At 39.1% G+C, this 17581-nt stretch overlaps 3 protein-coding genes across 5 annotated transcripts; 2 read left to right on the top strand and 1 right to left on the bottom strand.

Moving 5' to 3' along the window:
* The first annotated feature begins 4675 nt into the window (after positions 1-4675).
* LOC132156932 (BEN domain-containing protein 3-like) lies at positions 4676-10032 on the top strand. Its single transcript, XM_059566016.1, has 4 exons — positions 4676-5065; positions 5768-5822; positions 6951-7105; positions 7242-10032. Exons 2-4 carry the CDS (start codon positions 5771-5773, stop codon positions 9492-9494), a joined length of 2460 nt encoding a protein of 819 aa, XP_059421999.1. The 5' UTR covers positions 4676-5065; positions 5768-5770; the 3' UTR covers positions 9495-10032.
* Positions 10033-10156: 124 nt separating this feature from the next.
* mtres1 (mitochondrial transcription rescue factor 1) lies at positions 10157-12359 on the bottom strand. Its single transcript, XM_059566017.1, has 4 exons — positions 12230-12359; positions 11450-11877; positions 11127-11199; positions 10157-10960 (listed from the first exon to the last, which is right to left on the bottom strand). The coding sequence occupies exons 2-4, from the start codon at positions 11866-11868 to the stop codon at positions 10778-10780; spliced, it is 675 nt and encodes a 224-aa protein (XP_059422000.1). The 5' UTR covers positions 11869-11877; positions 12230-12359; the 3' UTR covers positions 10157-10777.
* A 262-nt stretch (positions 12360-12621) lies between these two features.
* Positions 12622-17303, top strand: matn3b (matrilin 3b). 3 transcript variants are annotated; one of them, XM_059565495.1, is made up of 6 exons: positions 12622-12920; positions 14010-14399; positions 15183-15758; positions 16055-16186; positions 16561-16660; positions 16904-17300. In XM_059565495.1, exons 1-6 carry the CDS (start codon positions 12746-12748, stop codon positions 16953-16955), a joined length of 1425 nt encoding a protein of 474 aa, XP_059421478.1. In that variant the 5' UTR covers positions 12622-12745; the 3' UTR covers positions 16956-17300. The 3 variants fall into 3 exon arrangements, with proteins under 3 accessions (XP_059421478.1, XP_059421480.1, XP_059421479.1); XM_059565497.1 differs by lacking the exon at positions 14010-14399 and having other exon boundaries at positions 16904-17303; XM_059565496.1 differs by lacking the exon at positions 16055-16186 and having other exon boundaries at positions 16904-17302.
* Positions 17304-17581: the final 278 nt, after the last annotated feature.

Raw genomic sequence — 17581 nt, forward strand, 5'->3', positions numbered from 1 at the left:
GAAACAAATCAATGTCTCTCTTTAGTCTAAAATTTCTACAATTCCCTGAAGTATTTAACAGAAGTCAGTATCTCTATCACCACTTTAAAGAAGACAAACAAACATTATTGATATCACTGTAAGTTGATTCGTGACCATAGAGACATGTATTGGTATTATAGGGGGTGGCATTAATCTAAATGTTTGTCCAAAAACCAATGACAGTTTGTGAGTGAGTGTGTGTGTGTTGTGGGTGCCCGGGGTGCTCCAGCAGCAGTGTTGGCAGTAATAATTAATGAGGTGAGTGTGTGACCTGAGTGAATGGGCAGGAAATGCTGCAGTATTGATCAGCTCAGCGAGAGGAATGGCGCCAGCCTGGGCAGCCTGCGGTTTCCTGGGTGACCATGGGGGGGGGCGACTAGGGTGTGAAGTGGGGCGTAGGCGAGTGACGGTCACCGCCCAAAGCTGCCAGGCCACACACACACATACACGCACATGCACACTTGAATTGCTTGAAGGACAGAAAGGGAAGAACATGCATGCAGGAACATCAGTAGCTCAGAGTTCCTCCCATGTCTATCTCTGGCCTATGATATGTAGGCACGATATTACACTAAGTTTTTTTGGTAAAAGCGGGACAGCCCTCTGGTCATTCATGAAAAATTCATTTTGGCCTCAAGCAGACCTGAGAAAACTCGCCATGAAAACCTACGAAGACACCTGGCAAACTTTTTGTGCTGTCCTGCCCTGATCAGACTTTGTTCAGACTTTATTATTAGTGTCACTGTGGTCTGAATTCATTATCACAGATCCAACTATCAAACTAAGCACAGAAGAACAATATGAAAGGTCATGAGAGGTCTTTTGATCTTTTGTTTTAAAGAGATTGTGGGTTTGGGGTCTCTACCTCTTGAGATTGTTCGACTCACAATTTAATTAGTCGTGTGGAAGCCTTTTTCATTTAATCAAAGCCAACACTTCATAGCCTGGAAGAAATCAATGTATTTCGTTAGTTGAACATTTCCGGCTTAGTTTGTTACATGTCTTTGAGTGACCTGGCCTGAAAGACGAGCCTAAAATAAGTACCATAGTATCATAATTTTACATTCTGATTTGTAAAAACCATTTACGTCCTCGTCCTTTTTATCATCCTGTATTATTGCATGCCATATTATAGCCAGACTACAGCAAGGTTACAACAACACTAAAATATACTGTAAAATTTTCCGCTCAGTTCAAATGTGAACAGAATGCAGACAGAATGCAATATAAATTACGGTGATGTACTGTAAATGTGGTATTTTATTGTAGGTTTTTACAGTAATGTGCTGCAAAATCTACAGCGATTTCTAACAGTGTGGCAATCTGATCCCCTGATGACATGATTGCGCAGTGGAACAAGCTAGAGAGTGTGTGTATGATAGCAGCTCCACTTCAGCAAAGCTCATAACCGTTACAACACTCATTTATTCCATACAGACAGGCGACTCTCCGCCTCCTTTTTGTGTTTGGGTCTGTGTGAGTTATTTCAGGACTGGAGGAGACTGTGGTCCGAGATCAGTCACCTAGATTTGGTCTCCGTGCATTGAAACTAAATTTTTAATGTCGGTGATTTTTATAATAAAATGAATAGGAAGCGCTCTTGTTTTGCATGCGACTCGTATTGTAATATCCACTATGTATATAATGCACTAATATGAATCCTACAATGAACTGTCAGTTTGATTTTCTTTTCTTTTTGTGTTTATCCAACAGTTTATTTTTTAAACAATTATTATGATATAAGAGTTTTAGCTTGGAAGACAGAATACCTGACAATGGATTTAATGTAGCCTACTTTTAAAATGTCTTTAGTAGTTTTATTTTGGCACAAATGCACCACTGAAATATCCTCTGTCGATTTGACTGATGCAATTTTTTCTTTCGTGAGATAAAAAATGAGATGAGCCCATGTCGAAATGAGTCTTTAACGAGCAGCGCGAGACTCCCAGTTCACTGCGCGCGCTAGCGTCATCGCATGAGCGCGTGCAGGATCAAACAGCCCACATTACCTGAATAATGACCGGTGGCTCATCACACCCACATCTCGCCACGGCTCCCTGACTTAATGCAGACATCACTAATGCAGACATCACTAATGCGCGTTACAGGATATTGGCCACATCGTGTGCCGCTGATGAGTGTCTGAGAACATGGAGAGAGAGAGGGCAGAACTGGACTTATTTCACTCATTTGCTCTAGTGTTTCTGCGTATGTTGTGTTGTAGTTTGGGTTTGTAACAATGTAGCCTACGTCACCCATAAATAGATCATCACCTATTAATATAGGCTACTGTATAAAGTTGAATAACACCTCCTTGATGTGTATATGGATATTAATTAATTGTATTTTTTTATTTCAATGTAGGCTACTTTATTGGCATGATTGTTTTGCTCCCAATAAAATAAACAAACAAACAATAAAAATACGTTTTTAATAAAAAAAATGCGTTACTAAAAAACAATGTCAATTTATATGGTAAATTTGAATAAAAGTAAATATTTGACAGCAAAACGTGTCACAATACAACAACGCAACTTTGCCCTGCAGTACTTGTCATATCCACTAGACGGCAGTTCATTAGTAAACTGGCTGTAAACATAAAAGTGCAGACACTGGGGCAGTTATAGTTTAATTAAACTATATTGTTGGATAGTTGTATCTATCATGGACGGGAATATGCTGTTTAGCCTATTTATGTGCTGATAATGTTCTAATAAATTGTAATAATGGCTTTTCAAGATAACAATGGTAGCAAGATTACAGTCAGCAATTTTGGACTGAGAAGTGCTAACCTTAATCTAAATGAATTTTTAGCTTAAGGGAAACTATATAGAATCTTGCATTTAATAATGCTTGTGAGATTAGTATGAAAAATGTATAGCTACTACTGATGTATCACTTTTTCTTTTCTTTTATAATGAGAATCATGCATTTTAGACCTAAATGTTACAGATGAGATTAAATTAATTTTTAGAAAGAAAAAAATTAATCACTAATCAACTAAGACTTAATGTATGTATATATATATATATATATATAACTTGGCGACTTTGTCACTAGATTTAGCGACTTTTTTTTTTTTTTTTTCAAAAAGCAACTAACGACAAATCTAGTGACTTTTTGGGCAATCATTATTTAGTCTCTGAGACTCTCTGGTGATGCCGCACGAGCGCGAGTTCTCTGTTTCCCAGCATGAGCCTCTCTCTGCATCTGTCAGGGGTGTAACGGTATGCAAAAATCACGGTTCGGTACGTACCTTGGTTTTAAAGTCACGGTTCGGTTCATTTTCGATACAGTAAAGGAAAGAAATGCAAACATTAAACTGCAGGTTGTTTATTACTATAAGCTTTTTTTTAAAACAATTTTAAAATTTAAACAGTTTTCCAAAGTGTAAAGTGCAGCATCAACAATTTCAGTTTTTAGACCTGCTCAGATTTCGTTATTGCGTTGGACCGATCGGAATTAAGAGCAAAGGTCTGTTTAAATGCCGACGTGAGCTGCGTTTGAATTACGGTCACTTTTTCCCTAGTTACGCCTGTTTCACACCGCTTCCAGTGTGAATACTTGCGAGAGTCTGCTGCTGCAGTGACGATGTAGTTGCGCGGACGCGCTGCTCGCGCACCGCTCACGCTTGCAGTGTGAAACAGGCGTTAGAATCAGCTGCAGGGCGGGATTTTTCGCTGAACGCGGAGACTTCCGCCACTTAATATGTTCGTTTGGAAACACGAAAATGTACCTATGTTCCACATACAAAATATTGCATTCGGTCATTCGGAACACATGTGCACCGTACCGAAAGCCCTGTACCGAAACGGTCCAGTACGAATACACGTACCGTTACACCCCTAGCATCTGTTGTGTTCAGTGAGCGCAGAGAGGACCAGCAAAAATATATATATTCTGTTGCTTCTAAGTCTATTTTACAAGCAAGTATAGCCGACATCAGTCACAGCACAACCACTGACTTTATCGTATGTGTATTTGATTTAATAAGTGCAGATTAATGTTTGAGAGCTGGTTATGTACTCTTAATGGACCGCGTTTCAGTCATTATAATATTGATACTGTTTTCTGATAACAAGAAACATTAAAATATAGTAATAAAAACAGTTTTATTGAGAATTTAATTAAATGGCTAAATAAAATTGCAGTTTGTGAGCATAGGGAGGCAATACGATACGACGAACTTACGTCATAAATATGCTAATTAGCGCATGATGTCATCTAGTTCATGTTCTCATGATTTATTTTTACGAATTAAAATGTTTAAAACATCCCCCCGTCTGTTTTTTTTCTTCCACAAATCGCACTCTGTATATATATATAAACTGAAAACCAAATATTATTAAATGCAATAACCTTCTGTGAGAACAAAGTACATCCAAACAATTCGTGGTAGCCTATCGTTTGGTTTTCTTGGTGTTGCTTACATTTCCAATGTCATTACTCAGAATTTGCTGAACGTCATTTATTTAACTGTACCACCTTCAAATCAATAATGTTTTAGAATATAAAAACAAAATGCACTATAAAACGTCAAAAAATATATATTTTCCTAATATATTTAAAATCTCATATTTATTCATTATTATTTAAATGTTTTTTTTATATACATGGGCATGGTTATTACAAGTTTTCTAAAACAAATTCAACTCCATAACGTTACTGCTCTGTGGTCACAGGAGTCTATGACGAGGGTGATTTTACACTCGTGGATCTCAGGCGCGCGATTCGAGGGAATGACTAGTGTGTCACGAGGAGTCCCACGCCACATAGCGCACTCCGCGTGTTTCACTGCCACGGCGCAGCAGCTCAGAGATTCACGTGGGGTGGGCTGACAAAAACCCACAGCAAACGCACAGCTGTGCGGAAATGACACAGTACCGTCACGTCACGCGAGAGGGCACTGACTAGAGAAAAAAAAAGCAGAGGAGAGAAACACGGACAACACAACAGTTCCCGTGGACAAATCCACTGGATTTAAAGACGCGAACATGGCTAATGCCTCCTAACCTACTGCACACGGCTGCCCGGAGTCGAAAAGGTGAGTTTGTTTTCCACCGCGCAGGTAGTTTATGTGCGCCGTGATGCGGGAGACGGCGCGAAAACTCATCGGTGGATGTTTTTCTTGCCGCGTCACGCAAGAGGGAGAGTTGCGCACGGTGGACGGAGGGAGGGGAAACACGAGAGAGAAGGGCAGCAATCCGTTATTACAGCAAAAACAACAAAAAGAGTAGGTCATTTTCTTAAGACGTGCAGTCCACAAGAAGGAACGCAGTAGGGAGCCGCTTGTCCGTCTGTCTCCGCGGCTGTACCGATCCGTGGGGTTTCCACTGGAAGAATGAGGAAGTGGAGCCGGTGGCCGGGGTCGGTACGGTGAAGCAGCGCCGCTCCGGTGCTCTGGCGAGACTTCACGGTGCAAGACATGAAAACCAAACAGGAAAATAATCTCACAGAACTTCACCCTGTCCCTGAAGAACAGTCACTCTGAGAATAAAGTTTTACACGCACCACAATTTTCACACGGTTGCCATGACGTTTGTGATACGGTCTTCACTGTCTTTAAGCAGGACACATGCTTCCTTTTTTAAAACAAATTATTATTTTATTAATTTGACAGACAGACATTCCCGGAACAGCTGTTATTACCAACAAGTGCATTAAGAGAGGAGTGTCTAAGAAATATATGTGGTCATATTAGATGTGTGACTATCAGATAATATCAGTCTTGTGTGTCTCTTCCCAGGACATGAGCTCTTCTGTGTGCAGGGTTAATGCAGACGGACAAGTGCCTGATAAAAGTATGTAAATATAGATTCACACTAAAATCATTCTCATCCCTTTCGTTAAACATCACAATATTACTGTCTAATAACATGCATCACATTGAAACAAACAGTCCAAATAAACGTATCCAGTGAATTGAACTGACTCGCCTTAACAGCAAATGAAGATGTATTTAAAGTATTTACCTGCTATTTGGATCACTGGTGATTGAATCACATGAAACCGAAATCAGCACTAAATACAGGTATAAATAACATTTAGAAGAGACAGAACATCAGATGTTGTCAAAAAGGCATGACATTGCATTTGTGGTGTAAATGCTTAACTGTAAAATCAACCACTGCCTAAAACTATGGTTGTAATTTGCAGCTGGTTATATTCATCTTTGAAGACACCTTTCTTATTTTTTATGGAATGTTGCCATGTTTATTCTAAATAATTTATCCGTTCGCAAAATTTTATTAATAGTGTGCTCACATAATCTTGACATCGAAAATATTAACTTCCCTTACCATGATATGTATTTTCTAATGATTTGTGCTCCAGCGCACTTTCCAGCAACCTGTGACTCCACATCAATCCACAGCAATTAACGAGTGACAACGCTCCAATCAATTCTCTGTGGACAAAATCAAGTACCGCCCTATATATTTTTTGCGTTCAAGAAAACATTGCACTCGACAGGAAGACAAAGCGATCACAATTTCCATTTCATGCTGACAATAGTGAAAAAGCATGAAAAGCAGATTTGTATACATTCACACTTCAACAAACGTTTTTTTCGTTTGCCTGATATCAATATGTAGTAGCAAAGATCATTTGAAACACTTTCTATAGTCCACTTTATAGAGGTGCTTCACTAAAATAACTTTAATTCTTGTCGAATAATCAGATTTGTAAATAACATTAAGATAAAATATCACATAAGAGAGAAAAATGCAAAGGGTCACAGAGGATGCATGTTACTACCAGTTGTAAATGTCTTGGCTGATCATTTCAGATCAGCTGAGACAGATACCAGATAAAAAAAAAAAATTGGTCAGTTTTCGGCCTCCTCATTACAGTTATACAGATTTGTGAGATGATGTCTTTCGGTGTTCGTCAGCATTCTTGATAGTTTTGAACACTTGGCTTTTCTCCAGAAGTTAAAGTCGAGAAAGATGCAGAGGATGTTATTGAAAACACAGAGGGGAAGATGGAGAGCTTTTTTAAGTGCATTACAAAAAGATCAGTAACAAACGCAGTCCCCGAGGTGGAAGGGCCTAGTAGCGGGAAGAGGGTCAAGGTGACAACACAGGTAAGATGAAGTGCCTATAATGAAAAGGAACATTTGTTTCAATCAAAACTTTATTTTTCTAATGGCATAATTTGCTGAAGAGCAGGTTAGGTCTGGTCTGATTTTTCTTCTGCAACATCTCACACTTACTTTCCAGGCAGGAGAACATCTCATTGACAGCAGTGCAGATAATGGAAGCAGGTCATGTTCTCACAGTCACAGATTATCTCCACAGGAGAAGATTCCCATCTCTTCATACAGGAAACCACTCTACAGCATCACACATCGCATTTCTGAGCGTAAAACTGCATCCAATCTAGACCAGCACGGAGCCCACAATGGAGTCAGAGCAAGCCATAATGGTGTTCACTTACAAAAACTGGGGAACTCTAGAAAGCAGCACATGTTTAAGGCCTCCACTAATGTGGGGGTCACAGGGTCTCCTGCTGCCTTGGATTCTCACCTCTACCCACTCATCGAGAAGATGTTCTTCCTCCTGAACACGCTGAATTCCAGCATGACCCAGCTGCACAGTAAGGTGGATTTGCTCTCGCTTGAAGTGACGCGCATCAAAAAGCAGATGAAACCCTCCGAGATGGTTATGGAATTTCAGCCTCCTCCTGAATACCAGCTGACCAGTGAAGAACTCACCCAGTTGATGGAGCAAACGTCCACTGCGGGAGATCTTGGCTGCAGACTCCTCGTTCAACTGTTCCCAGAACTTTTTACAGCAAAAGAATGCACACATGGCTGCAGCACTTGCAGCCTTACAACCAAACGGACATTAGATTCATTGCACCTTCAGCTAATACGTAACTATGTGGAAGTCTGCTACCCGCTGGTGAAAAATGAAAACGTCTGGCAGACGGAGTGCTTGCTACAGATCAATGATTTCTTGAATCGTTTCTGGGCTCAGAAGGACATGGAGAGTGGTCATGTGTGTGACAAACAGGCTCCAGTGCTTGTCGGGTTTGACCTGGAACCCAATCATGCTTGTAATTTCATCAATGAAGAAGCCCAGGATGAGACTCTTTCCCTCAACTCTGGAGAGAACAATGATGTTCATCTCAATGTCAGTTCAGATATAGTGTTTGACCAACATGAGGCAGACTCTGAAGACTTGACTTCGCCAAAGGAGCTTGTTGTGTTTTTGTTAAACAGACTCTTTCCGGAGGTGTTTGAGGAGGGCAAGTTGCCAGAGGGCCACACCAGCATTGGGCAGTTGATCACGGACTCAGACAGACTAGAAATTATCCGAAAATACATGGAGGCCAATTTCCCTGATATCCCAGAAGAAACCTGGCTGCAGCTGTGTGTACAACGAATGGAGGAAGCACTGGAGAATGCTTCAGTCAATGGCAGCAGTTGTGACAACCGAGAAATGTATGACATCACTCATCTACCTGATAACATCTCCACTGTTAAGATCAGTGATCTGTGTGATTACGAGAAACCAAATCGCAGGTCTAAGAAATCGTGGCTGGAGCCTGTGGATTTTGACAAACTGGAGATTCGTCCTCCGGACTTTAAAGTTCCTCAGGAGTATTTACTTACTAAGGAACAGCTAAAGAATAACTATGAAAGCAGTTTATCAATTGGGAACTTTGCATCTCGACTCCTGGTTCTCATGTTCCCTGAGCTCTTTACTTATGAGAATGCACGAAAATACTACAACTGCAGTGGCTCTCTAGGAAAAAAACAGCTGGATCCCCTACGAATCAGTCTGATCCGGCATTACGTCAAGCTGCTTTACCCACAAGCTAAGAACGACCGTGTGTGGACCCTTGAGTTTGTCGGCAAACTTGATGAGCGCTGTAGGCGACGGGATACTGACCAACGACGTTCATACCAGCAACAACGGAAGGCCTGTTCACCTGACCAAGAGCCTGACCCAAAAGACTCGCTGCTAACTGCTGGGCAAATCAATGTTCTCAGTTCAGATCGACTAAAAGAGGACTTTGAAGTCCTGTCTTCATCTCTGGAGAAAAGCAGCAAGGACTTCTGCAAAATTCCTCTCGAGGACCTTTCAGTGTCCACCCCAGACTTCCCAGTGCCTTCTGAGTACCTGCTCACGGATGCTGAAGTGAGGGAAATTGTCCAACAGAGTCTGTCTGTGGGAAATTTTGCTGCTCGCCTTCTCGTCCGTCTCTTCGCAGAACTTTTCACACAGGAAAATTTACGGCTGCAGTACAACCACTCTGGGGCCTGCAACAAGAAACAGCTGGACCCTGTGCGTCTTCAACTTATCCGGCATTACGTGGAGGCTGTCTATGCAGTTGACAAAATGGAGGAAGTGTGGCACTACGAATGCGTGCCAAGCATCGATGAGCGCTGCAGGCGCCCCAATCGCAAGAAATGCGACATTCTAAAGAAGGCAAAGAGATCAAACAACACTGTGACTTATACTTAGACAATGTTCCTGCAAAGCGCAGACCTGTTTTACTATATTTTACACAACATACCTGTTATTTGCACAAGTCCATAAGCTGAAGCATATTGAAACTTGTTCTTGTTTAAAAGGTCTAGGTCGGCTGGTCGAGTTCACATCCATGGCCTTAAACAGGATGGTTTGGAAGGTGACAAAGTTGGTGATTGAAGCCACTATCACATGACAGTGAAATATTAGTGTTACTATTTATATGCCAAAATATTATTGATGTTTGTTCAATGTCTAATTAATAGATAAGCTAAAGTTAGCCTTAATCAATTTAAATGGAAACATTTAGTTTTTAAAAACAATAGGTCACTTTAGTTTCAGGTGAGGGCAGAGATGATTTATATATATATATATATATATATATATGTGTGTTTTAAGTTGTAGCTATGTTGCAGCACTGGCTTTTTCCTGATTATCAACATACTGAAGTATATAGGAAGTAAATCTTACTTAACTATAGCACCAGGTTATATGTTATATATTTTTTAATAAAAATTCACTTTCTAGCCAAGATGTGTTTCATGTTCCTTTTTATTTTACTTCAGATACACAAGTGAGGGACAATAGGAGCCTTTTACAGTCAGAGAAATTCACAAAACTACCTAAGGGAAGATCTTATCTTTGATGTTTTTCAATAATCCACCACTGACCATTATAATGAAGAAAAAAAGAAATAAATACAGTTTGGAAACTGTATTTGTTTTGGTTTTGACACATTTTTTAAATTTATTTTCGGCATAAATGCTCTGCAAAAACCTTTAAATATTTCCCTTTTTTGTCTGATAATCTAAGTGCAGTTGTATACAAAGGGACTCTGTGCCCTCTCTGAAAACTGCTCACTTAAAATCTACCAATGTCATAAAGATAATGGTGAAAACGAAATAAGGGATCAGAAAACAACCGATATCCCAAACACTATCTGATTCATCCTACAATGTTATTTTGTGAATCAAGTAAATATTAGGGAAAAAAAAATTAATATAACCAAAACGACTGCTAAATAATAAGATGTGTTTGTGTTCCATTTGTGACGTGTAAAGTAAAAAAAAACTCCTTTAAGTATTATGAAACAGTTGAACTACTGTTAAGTGAATAGATGTGAGAAAGACCTTCGGTTTTTGTTGGGCATAGAAAACATCTCATTAAATCCTCAATCTGCAGTTTCAGAATGAAATGGTTGGAGAGTGGAATAAGAAATACCAGTTTTGTCCTATTTTCTGATCTTTCACCTCTCAAACTCCTCACGGAATTAATCTTTACTGCTTGTACACATCCTTTCTGGGAAGTTGTAGGTGTTTCCAGGTTCTTAGAAGGACTCTCTGCTTTTCTGCATCTTTAGTCTCCCCGACCACCTTTTTTAAGATCACTCTCTTCAGCAAGATTGTGTCCATTTCCTTGTCCTCATTTAGGATCAGATCCAGCGTATCCCCAACTTTAACCTGTAGGAGGCAAAATGTAATGTTAAATTAAGGTGCTTATACTAATCAGCACTTATCACTAATCAGATTAATTCAGTAATGGGAAGACATCCAGAATTTGTTCAGCTAGTCTTACATATTTTTGAGGAAAGTTCTTTGATTATTCCACTAGAGGGTGCAGACTCACCATTTTGCTCTTCTTGGTGAGTTTCTGACCATTCAGTCTTAATTTGAGGTTATAGAAAGCATCCTCCACACCACTGTAAATGACACACGTGTTAGTCACTGCCAATGGTCAAAACAACACTAACTAATTGTACAGCCTGAGATAAAGGAGAGAGTAATATGAGCAAAGATTAAATACGAACGTCATCAGTCCATTCTCTGATCAGGTTCTATGAGGTAAAAACTAGGAGTTACATTTGCAATTTGAACTGAAAACACTAGTTTGCAACTCATCAGTGTGGCATAATTAATCTCTGAACATGATGGACAGTTTCTCCAACTTACTTTCTTGCAATGTCTAATCCGGTCTTCAAAACCAGATCGAAACGTAGAGACTGGACAGTTTTCTCATGGTCTTTATAGTCTTTTGGCAGGCCTGGGTCATCTGGAAGCTCATCCTCATAATCACTAGCCTCTGCATCTTCCTGTTCCTCCTCCTGCTGCACTGCTTTCTGCTTCCCTTTCTTTCTCGTGCTCTTGAGCCGGGTCTGATGGAGAGACCAGCTCTGCCGAGTGTCCCATGATTTCAGCCACATAGCTGTCCGGTGTGTCTGGGGTGTGTCTGAACCCCACAACTGACGCGCGTGTAATGTTCGCGGGCACCACATGCTGAGACCAGAGGCATGGCACGGTGTGAGCAGCTGCAGGGAGTTCAGTCTGCCTAGCTGCCGCAGAGCCAGCGCCTGCACTGACAGACTCTGCATACTGGAACACTGAACACAGAAACGAGAAAACTGTTAACATGCACGCACACTTCACAATCTTCAAAGTAACGTTACCAAGATTCAGCTCTAAATGCTCTGGAAGTATTTTAAACCAACAGTGCGTATCCTTCTCCAGAAACTGATTTAAGTAGGGAAATGTCAATGATATTTAAGTACAGACATAAGGGAAAGCATGATATAATATGTGAAAATCTGACATATTCTCATGACGACAATATCATCAGACGTTGCATAGACTAGCAACTCATAATGTGTTTGTACCACAAACCACTGCTCACGATCAACAAATGCAAAAGTAACACTTGTTTGTTTAAAAATGACTTAAAAAATTTAATTTTACCTAACTGAGTTGAGAGATCTCCCCTTGATTCTCTAATCTCGAGTTGACCAACGAGCACAGTAAAAACAAACCACAAACCAGCAGCCGCTGCTGTAGTAGTAGTAGTAGTAGCAGTAGTGCAATTTTACAGCGCCCCCTAGAGTCGGGATGAATTATACACAATGCAGATTTATGCTTCTGCGTTATAATATATATTTAATTATATTTTAGCATTAGGGTTTTAGAAATATAAAGTTGTTTGTATAAAGTAATAAAGGGTCCAGAATTTCCAGAATGCTTTGGTCACAATGTGTACTATCTATGCAGTTCTAGTGGTAGGCTATTCTGCACTACATCTACAGAAGACTAAACGCCCGCCCAGTCAAACGCACTTGTTTCTCTGGATTGGTGGCTCGCGTTGGACTTCTGGGGGCCAACGGCTTTAAAACATCATGTGAGCTCCTCCTCCTGTCGAAACTCGCACAGTGGGTCGGAATAAACACAAGAACAGAGATTCCTGCATCCATCTTCATCAACATGACATGCTTTATTTGCATTTCTGTCTTTTGTTTGTCTGCATTTTTAATGGAGGCGCAGAGTACGTATGGCCCTTACTTAAGGAACCATAACCAGCTCTACGGAGACCGACAGAGATCTGACTTCACCCCCAATATGCCTGTTCCTGGACACGGCAATTCCATCAACTTTGGAGGTAATGATAATAATAATAATAATTATAACAATAATGTATTTATTTATTTATTTATTTATTATACGGTTATATGTCAATTTATTATTATTGTTATTAAAATAATGTGAAATCTACACTTGTAATTATTTTCAAGCCTTGATTGAAATGAATAGTTAAAATATGTTAACACTGAGTATTATAATAAATAAATAAATAAAAAACTAGAGTAAAATAGTGAAAAACAGAAGTTATTTTTTTAATGGCATTAGTGCTCTTCAGGAACAAAAACTAACCTAGCATACTATAATCCTGTAAAATTATGTAATCTACACACAGCTGGACTTTCTATTTTACAGTAGGCCTATTATTAGAGTGTTTTTTTTTTTGTCTTTCTCAGTGAGTGCTTAATGATGGATCAGAGACCTTTAGACTTCTAAAACCTTGGGAGCAGTGAATCTAAGCTACTGCATTACAGGAATAATTAAAGCATAAAAATCTTGTTTTCTATTGTTCATTAAAAATCTTATTAATGTTACTTGTTTAATTGACTTTCGCAAAATGATGACTCTACATGATTTGTGAGCTTTAAGAAAATTTTTTCAAAACTGTACTACATTTATTCTTTTTCCTTAAATTTGAGTAATATCTTTTAACTGAAATCATTAATGTAGCAATGCTATATACTTCTGTTCCTTAAATACACATTTTTTTATTTGTATTTTTTAATGAGAAGTGGTTCTGGAGCTACAATGTGTTTTTCCTTCAGGTTGACATGTTAAATGTTGCAGTCATTCACAGAGAACCTCTAAACAGGCAATTGACCTTGCCTCACTGCTTAAAAATGCTTTTGCTCTTAACCAAAAAGTGTCACCTTAAACCCACATCAATATCATATTGCTTTAAACCAATAGAGTAATGGCTTACTTTAATGCTTCTCTCCCTCCTTTTCTTGTTCTAATTCTCCTTTTCATGCTCCCACCTTGTCTTTCTCCTTTGTTTTTCCTTTTCATCTGTCTATGGATTCTTGGCTTTTTCTCTCTTTTTACTCTTTGTATTTCTATGTTTCTGTTTACCCTCTCTTTCTCCCTCTCTCTTTATAACCAAACAAAGCTCATGGCTTTAATCACAGGTTTTACAGCTATCATCATCGCAACCCTCATCAGCATCATCCCCAGCGGCCTCCCTGGAAAGGGCCTCCCTTTATCTACCACCGTCCTGCTTTACCAGTCCGGCCTATCTCACCTGTCCATCCTGTCCGGTCAGTTGTGCCCACACCTCCCAGAATTCTGGTGGTGCTACCTGTCCCTACAGTGCCCATGCCACTCACCAAGGTAGCCACCCTACCCCCGCTACCTTCAACACAGACTACAAGCACTACAACCACAGCAACCACAACAACCACAGCAATCACAACAATCCCAACAACCACAGCAACCATTCCAGAGCCGGTCAGTACCCCTCATGGCACACCTGCCCCTGCCGAACCTTCCACTGACCCAGGTAGACCAATCCCACCCCACCGGGTGCAGACGACCAGCCTTGTCCTCTTACGTCCCTCTTAATAATATTACTCTTCTTTTATTTCTCTCTCTCTTTTCAAGGGGAAATCATAAAAAAGAGAATGGTCATTTATAGGGGTATAACAATATATTCATGCCACAATTCGGTTTGATACACAACACTGATTTTACAATATGATGCTCTCTCAATACTTGTAGTATCACAATCAGTTAAAGTTGTACAGTTTTTTAATTATTACTTCTAAGATGTATGATAAAAGAAAATAGTTTAAGATTTGTTAAAAGTTACTCATCCTCAGACCATCCAAGATGTAGATGAGTTTGTTTTTTCAACAGAACATATTGTGAGAAATTCTGCATTACTTGCTCACCAATCGATCCTCAGCAATGAATGGGTGCCGTCAGAATGCAAGTCTTCTATTGCATAATTTTTCTTTATTATACACAATATTGTCACTATCCATCATACATGTTGCGTTTTTGTGTTGCGATATGTTGTTATACCTCTGGTCATTTAGCATTAAACAAGCAGGACAAATAGCATAAATGGGGCCATTTTTGCTAATGCCAAGCTTATTGTCGACAGAAATGCAATTGTTTAGCACAAATGGGATTAACTCAGTTTCTTTCTTTTTTTATTTACAGCTCTGCACTAACTGAGGAGCCTCTCTCTTTTTTTTCTTTCAGCATCAGACTCTGTACTTTTTAATCATTTTAATGATAATGTGACACAAATTTTCAATGAATTATTTATGTCTTACAGCTCCAGCACAGCTCTGCAAGAGCCGTCCTCTAGACCTGGTTTTTATCATTGACAGTTCTCGTAGCGTCCGTCCTGCAGAGTTCGAAAAGGTCAAAATCTTCCTCTCTGAAATGGTTGATTCTCTTGATATCGGAACCGATACCACACGAGTCGCCCTGGTCAACTACGCCAGCACTGTAAACATTGAGTTCCTTCTGAAAAAGTTCTTCAGTAAGGCCGAGGTCAAGCAGGCCTTCTCCCGTATTGATCCACTCTCAACAGGAACTATGACTGGCCTGGCTATCAAAACCGCCATGGAGCAGGTTTTTACAGAGGGTGCTGGGGCCCGGCCACTAAAAAAGAACATCGGTAAGGTGGCCATCATTGTGACCGATGGAAGGCCGCAAGATAAAGTTGAAGAGGTGGCAGCAGCAGCAAGGGCTTCTGGAATTGAAATATATGCTGTCGGAGTGGACAGAGCAGATATGCGGTCTCTTAAACAGATGGCCAGTCAGCCTCTGGATGACCATGTGTTCTATGTGGAGACATACGGAGTGATCGAGAAACTAACATCTAAGTTCAGGGAGACACTCTGTGGTAAGAGAATAAAGATCCTATTTTGTTGGGGAAAACTTTTTATAATCTATTAGATCATGTTTTAATTTAATAAAAAAAATTGTATTATAAAAATATCTCAACTGTAATTATTTAAAAAATATAAATTATATTTCTATAAATACATTTAATTTGAAATTAAACAAATTCCTCACTGACTCATCAATAATGTTTAATATAATACATATTTTAATATATAATATTATTTCATATTGATTTTTTTTGGTTTTGGTTGGTCATTAGTGATATGTTTTTTGCTCATTCCGCTGAATTTACAGGTTTCGATGCTTGTGCGCTTGGGCACAACTGCCAACATATTTGTGTCAACAACAATGCCTCTTATTTCTGCAAGTGCAGAGAGGGATATGTAATCAACTCTGACAAGAAAACTTGCTCTAAGCAGACCAATGGTTTGTCAAAAAATATGCATCAAATCATTAGAAAGATTTGATGCATATCATAAAGAATATATTTTTTATTCATTCTGAAGAAATGCATCCAGTAACTTTTGTGCACAGAAATGCTTTTTGGCTCAAAATAAGTGCCATATAAAAATGCCATTGAAATCAGACATTTTATCATATTATAAATCAATGTGTTTAATTGATGAAGTGCACTGGAATGTTTATGTGCTCTAATAGTTCGTTTTTAAAATTGTCATTATACATGCAGTGATAATACTTACATGTATGCCAATAATGTAGGCTATACATAGAATTGAGGAGTGAAGAAAAGATTGGTAGCATTTTAAGTTCACAGTAAAACATGTCTGTTTCTTTTACAGAAGAGGCAAGAGGAGATCTGACTGAGAATGCCTGCATGTGTGAAGCTCAGATCGCATTTCAGAGGAAGGTCCACAACAGTATACAGTCTCTCACCAGCAGACATATCCTTTCAGATTAATACAGCATTTGTTTGCCACCTATCCTAATTGAATAACTCTCTCAGTCTGATAATCTTTCCATGTCCTGAGAGGTTTTTATTTGCAGCAGTCACATAGTGGACAGGGTTTATGATGTGTTTTAATAGTCATATTGGTTTCTCTCCAAAGCTGGTGTTCATCAGGAAATCAATCCCATAGTAATCCTGATGATCATGACGGGTGATGTTTTTCTTAACTGTTACTTACTGGATGACATCTCAAACAGAGTGCAGCAGTTTGATCTCCGTCGTGCCTAGAGAGGAGGATGGGACTGTAAACAGCTTGCTCTAAAAAGAAAGAAGAAGAAAAAGAAGAAAAAACAACAACGATTTAATCTCTCATTAGCTGCCTGCAATGTATCCCATGGATTCCCCATTTTGATTGTTTAATCTTAGGCTACTTCATATTGTGCTTATAATTATTTTAGATTTTGTTATGTTCTGAGTATGATATTTGAGTTACTGTATCATCATATATCAAATTCACTTTCCTGACACAAAGTGTTACACGTTTTAAATAAATTTCCTTTTATTTTGGGAAAAATAGTAAATGTAATAATAAAATGTAAAGAATACACATCATTTTATTTTGTTGTCTATTTTAAATACTTGTACACACACACAACACACACACACACACACACACACACACACACACACACACACACACACACACACACACACACACACACACACACACACACACACATGAACAAACTCTAACAAATAAAAATATTCTTTGATGTTATTTTCTTTTTTGTGTTATATTTGCATTAAAGGCTAACATATTATATTAGTTGTGCTTGGTGTGACAGTGACTGTAAACTATTGAAAAGGTTTTTTCCTACTCTCTGTAACTAGCTAATTAATACTATTGAATAAAT

Source organism: Carassius carassius, chromosome 14, assembly GCF_963082965.1.
Source record: "Carassius carassius chromosome 14, fCarCar2.1, whole genome shotgun sequence".
Classification (NCBI taxonomy): domain Eukaryota; kingdom Metazoa; phylum Chordata; class Actinopteri; order Cypriniformes; family Cyprinidae; genus Carassius; species Carassius carassius.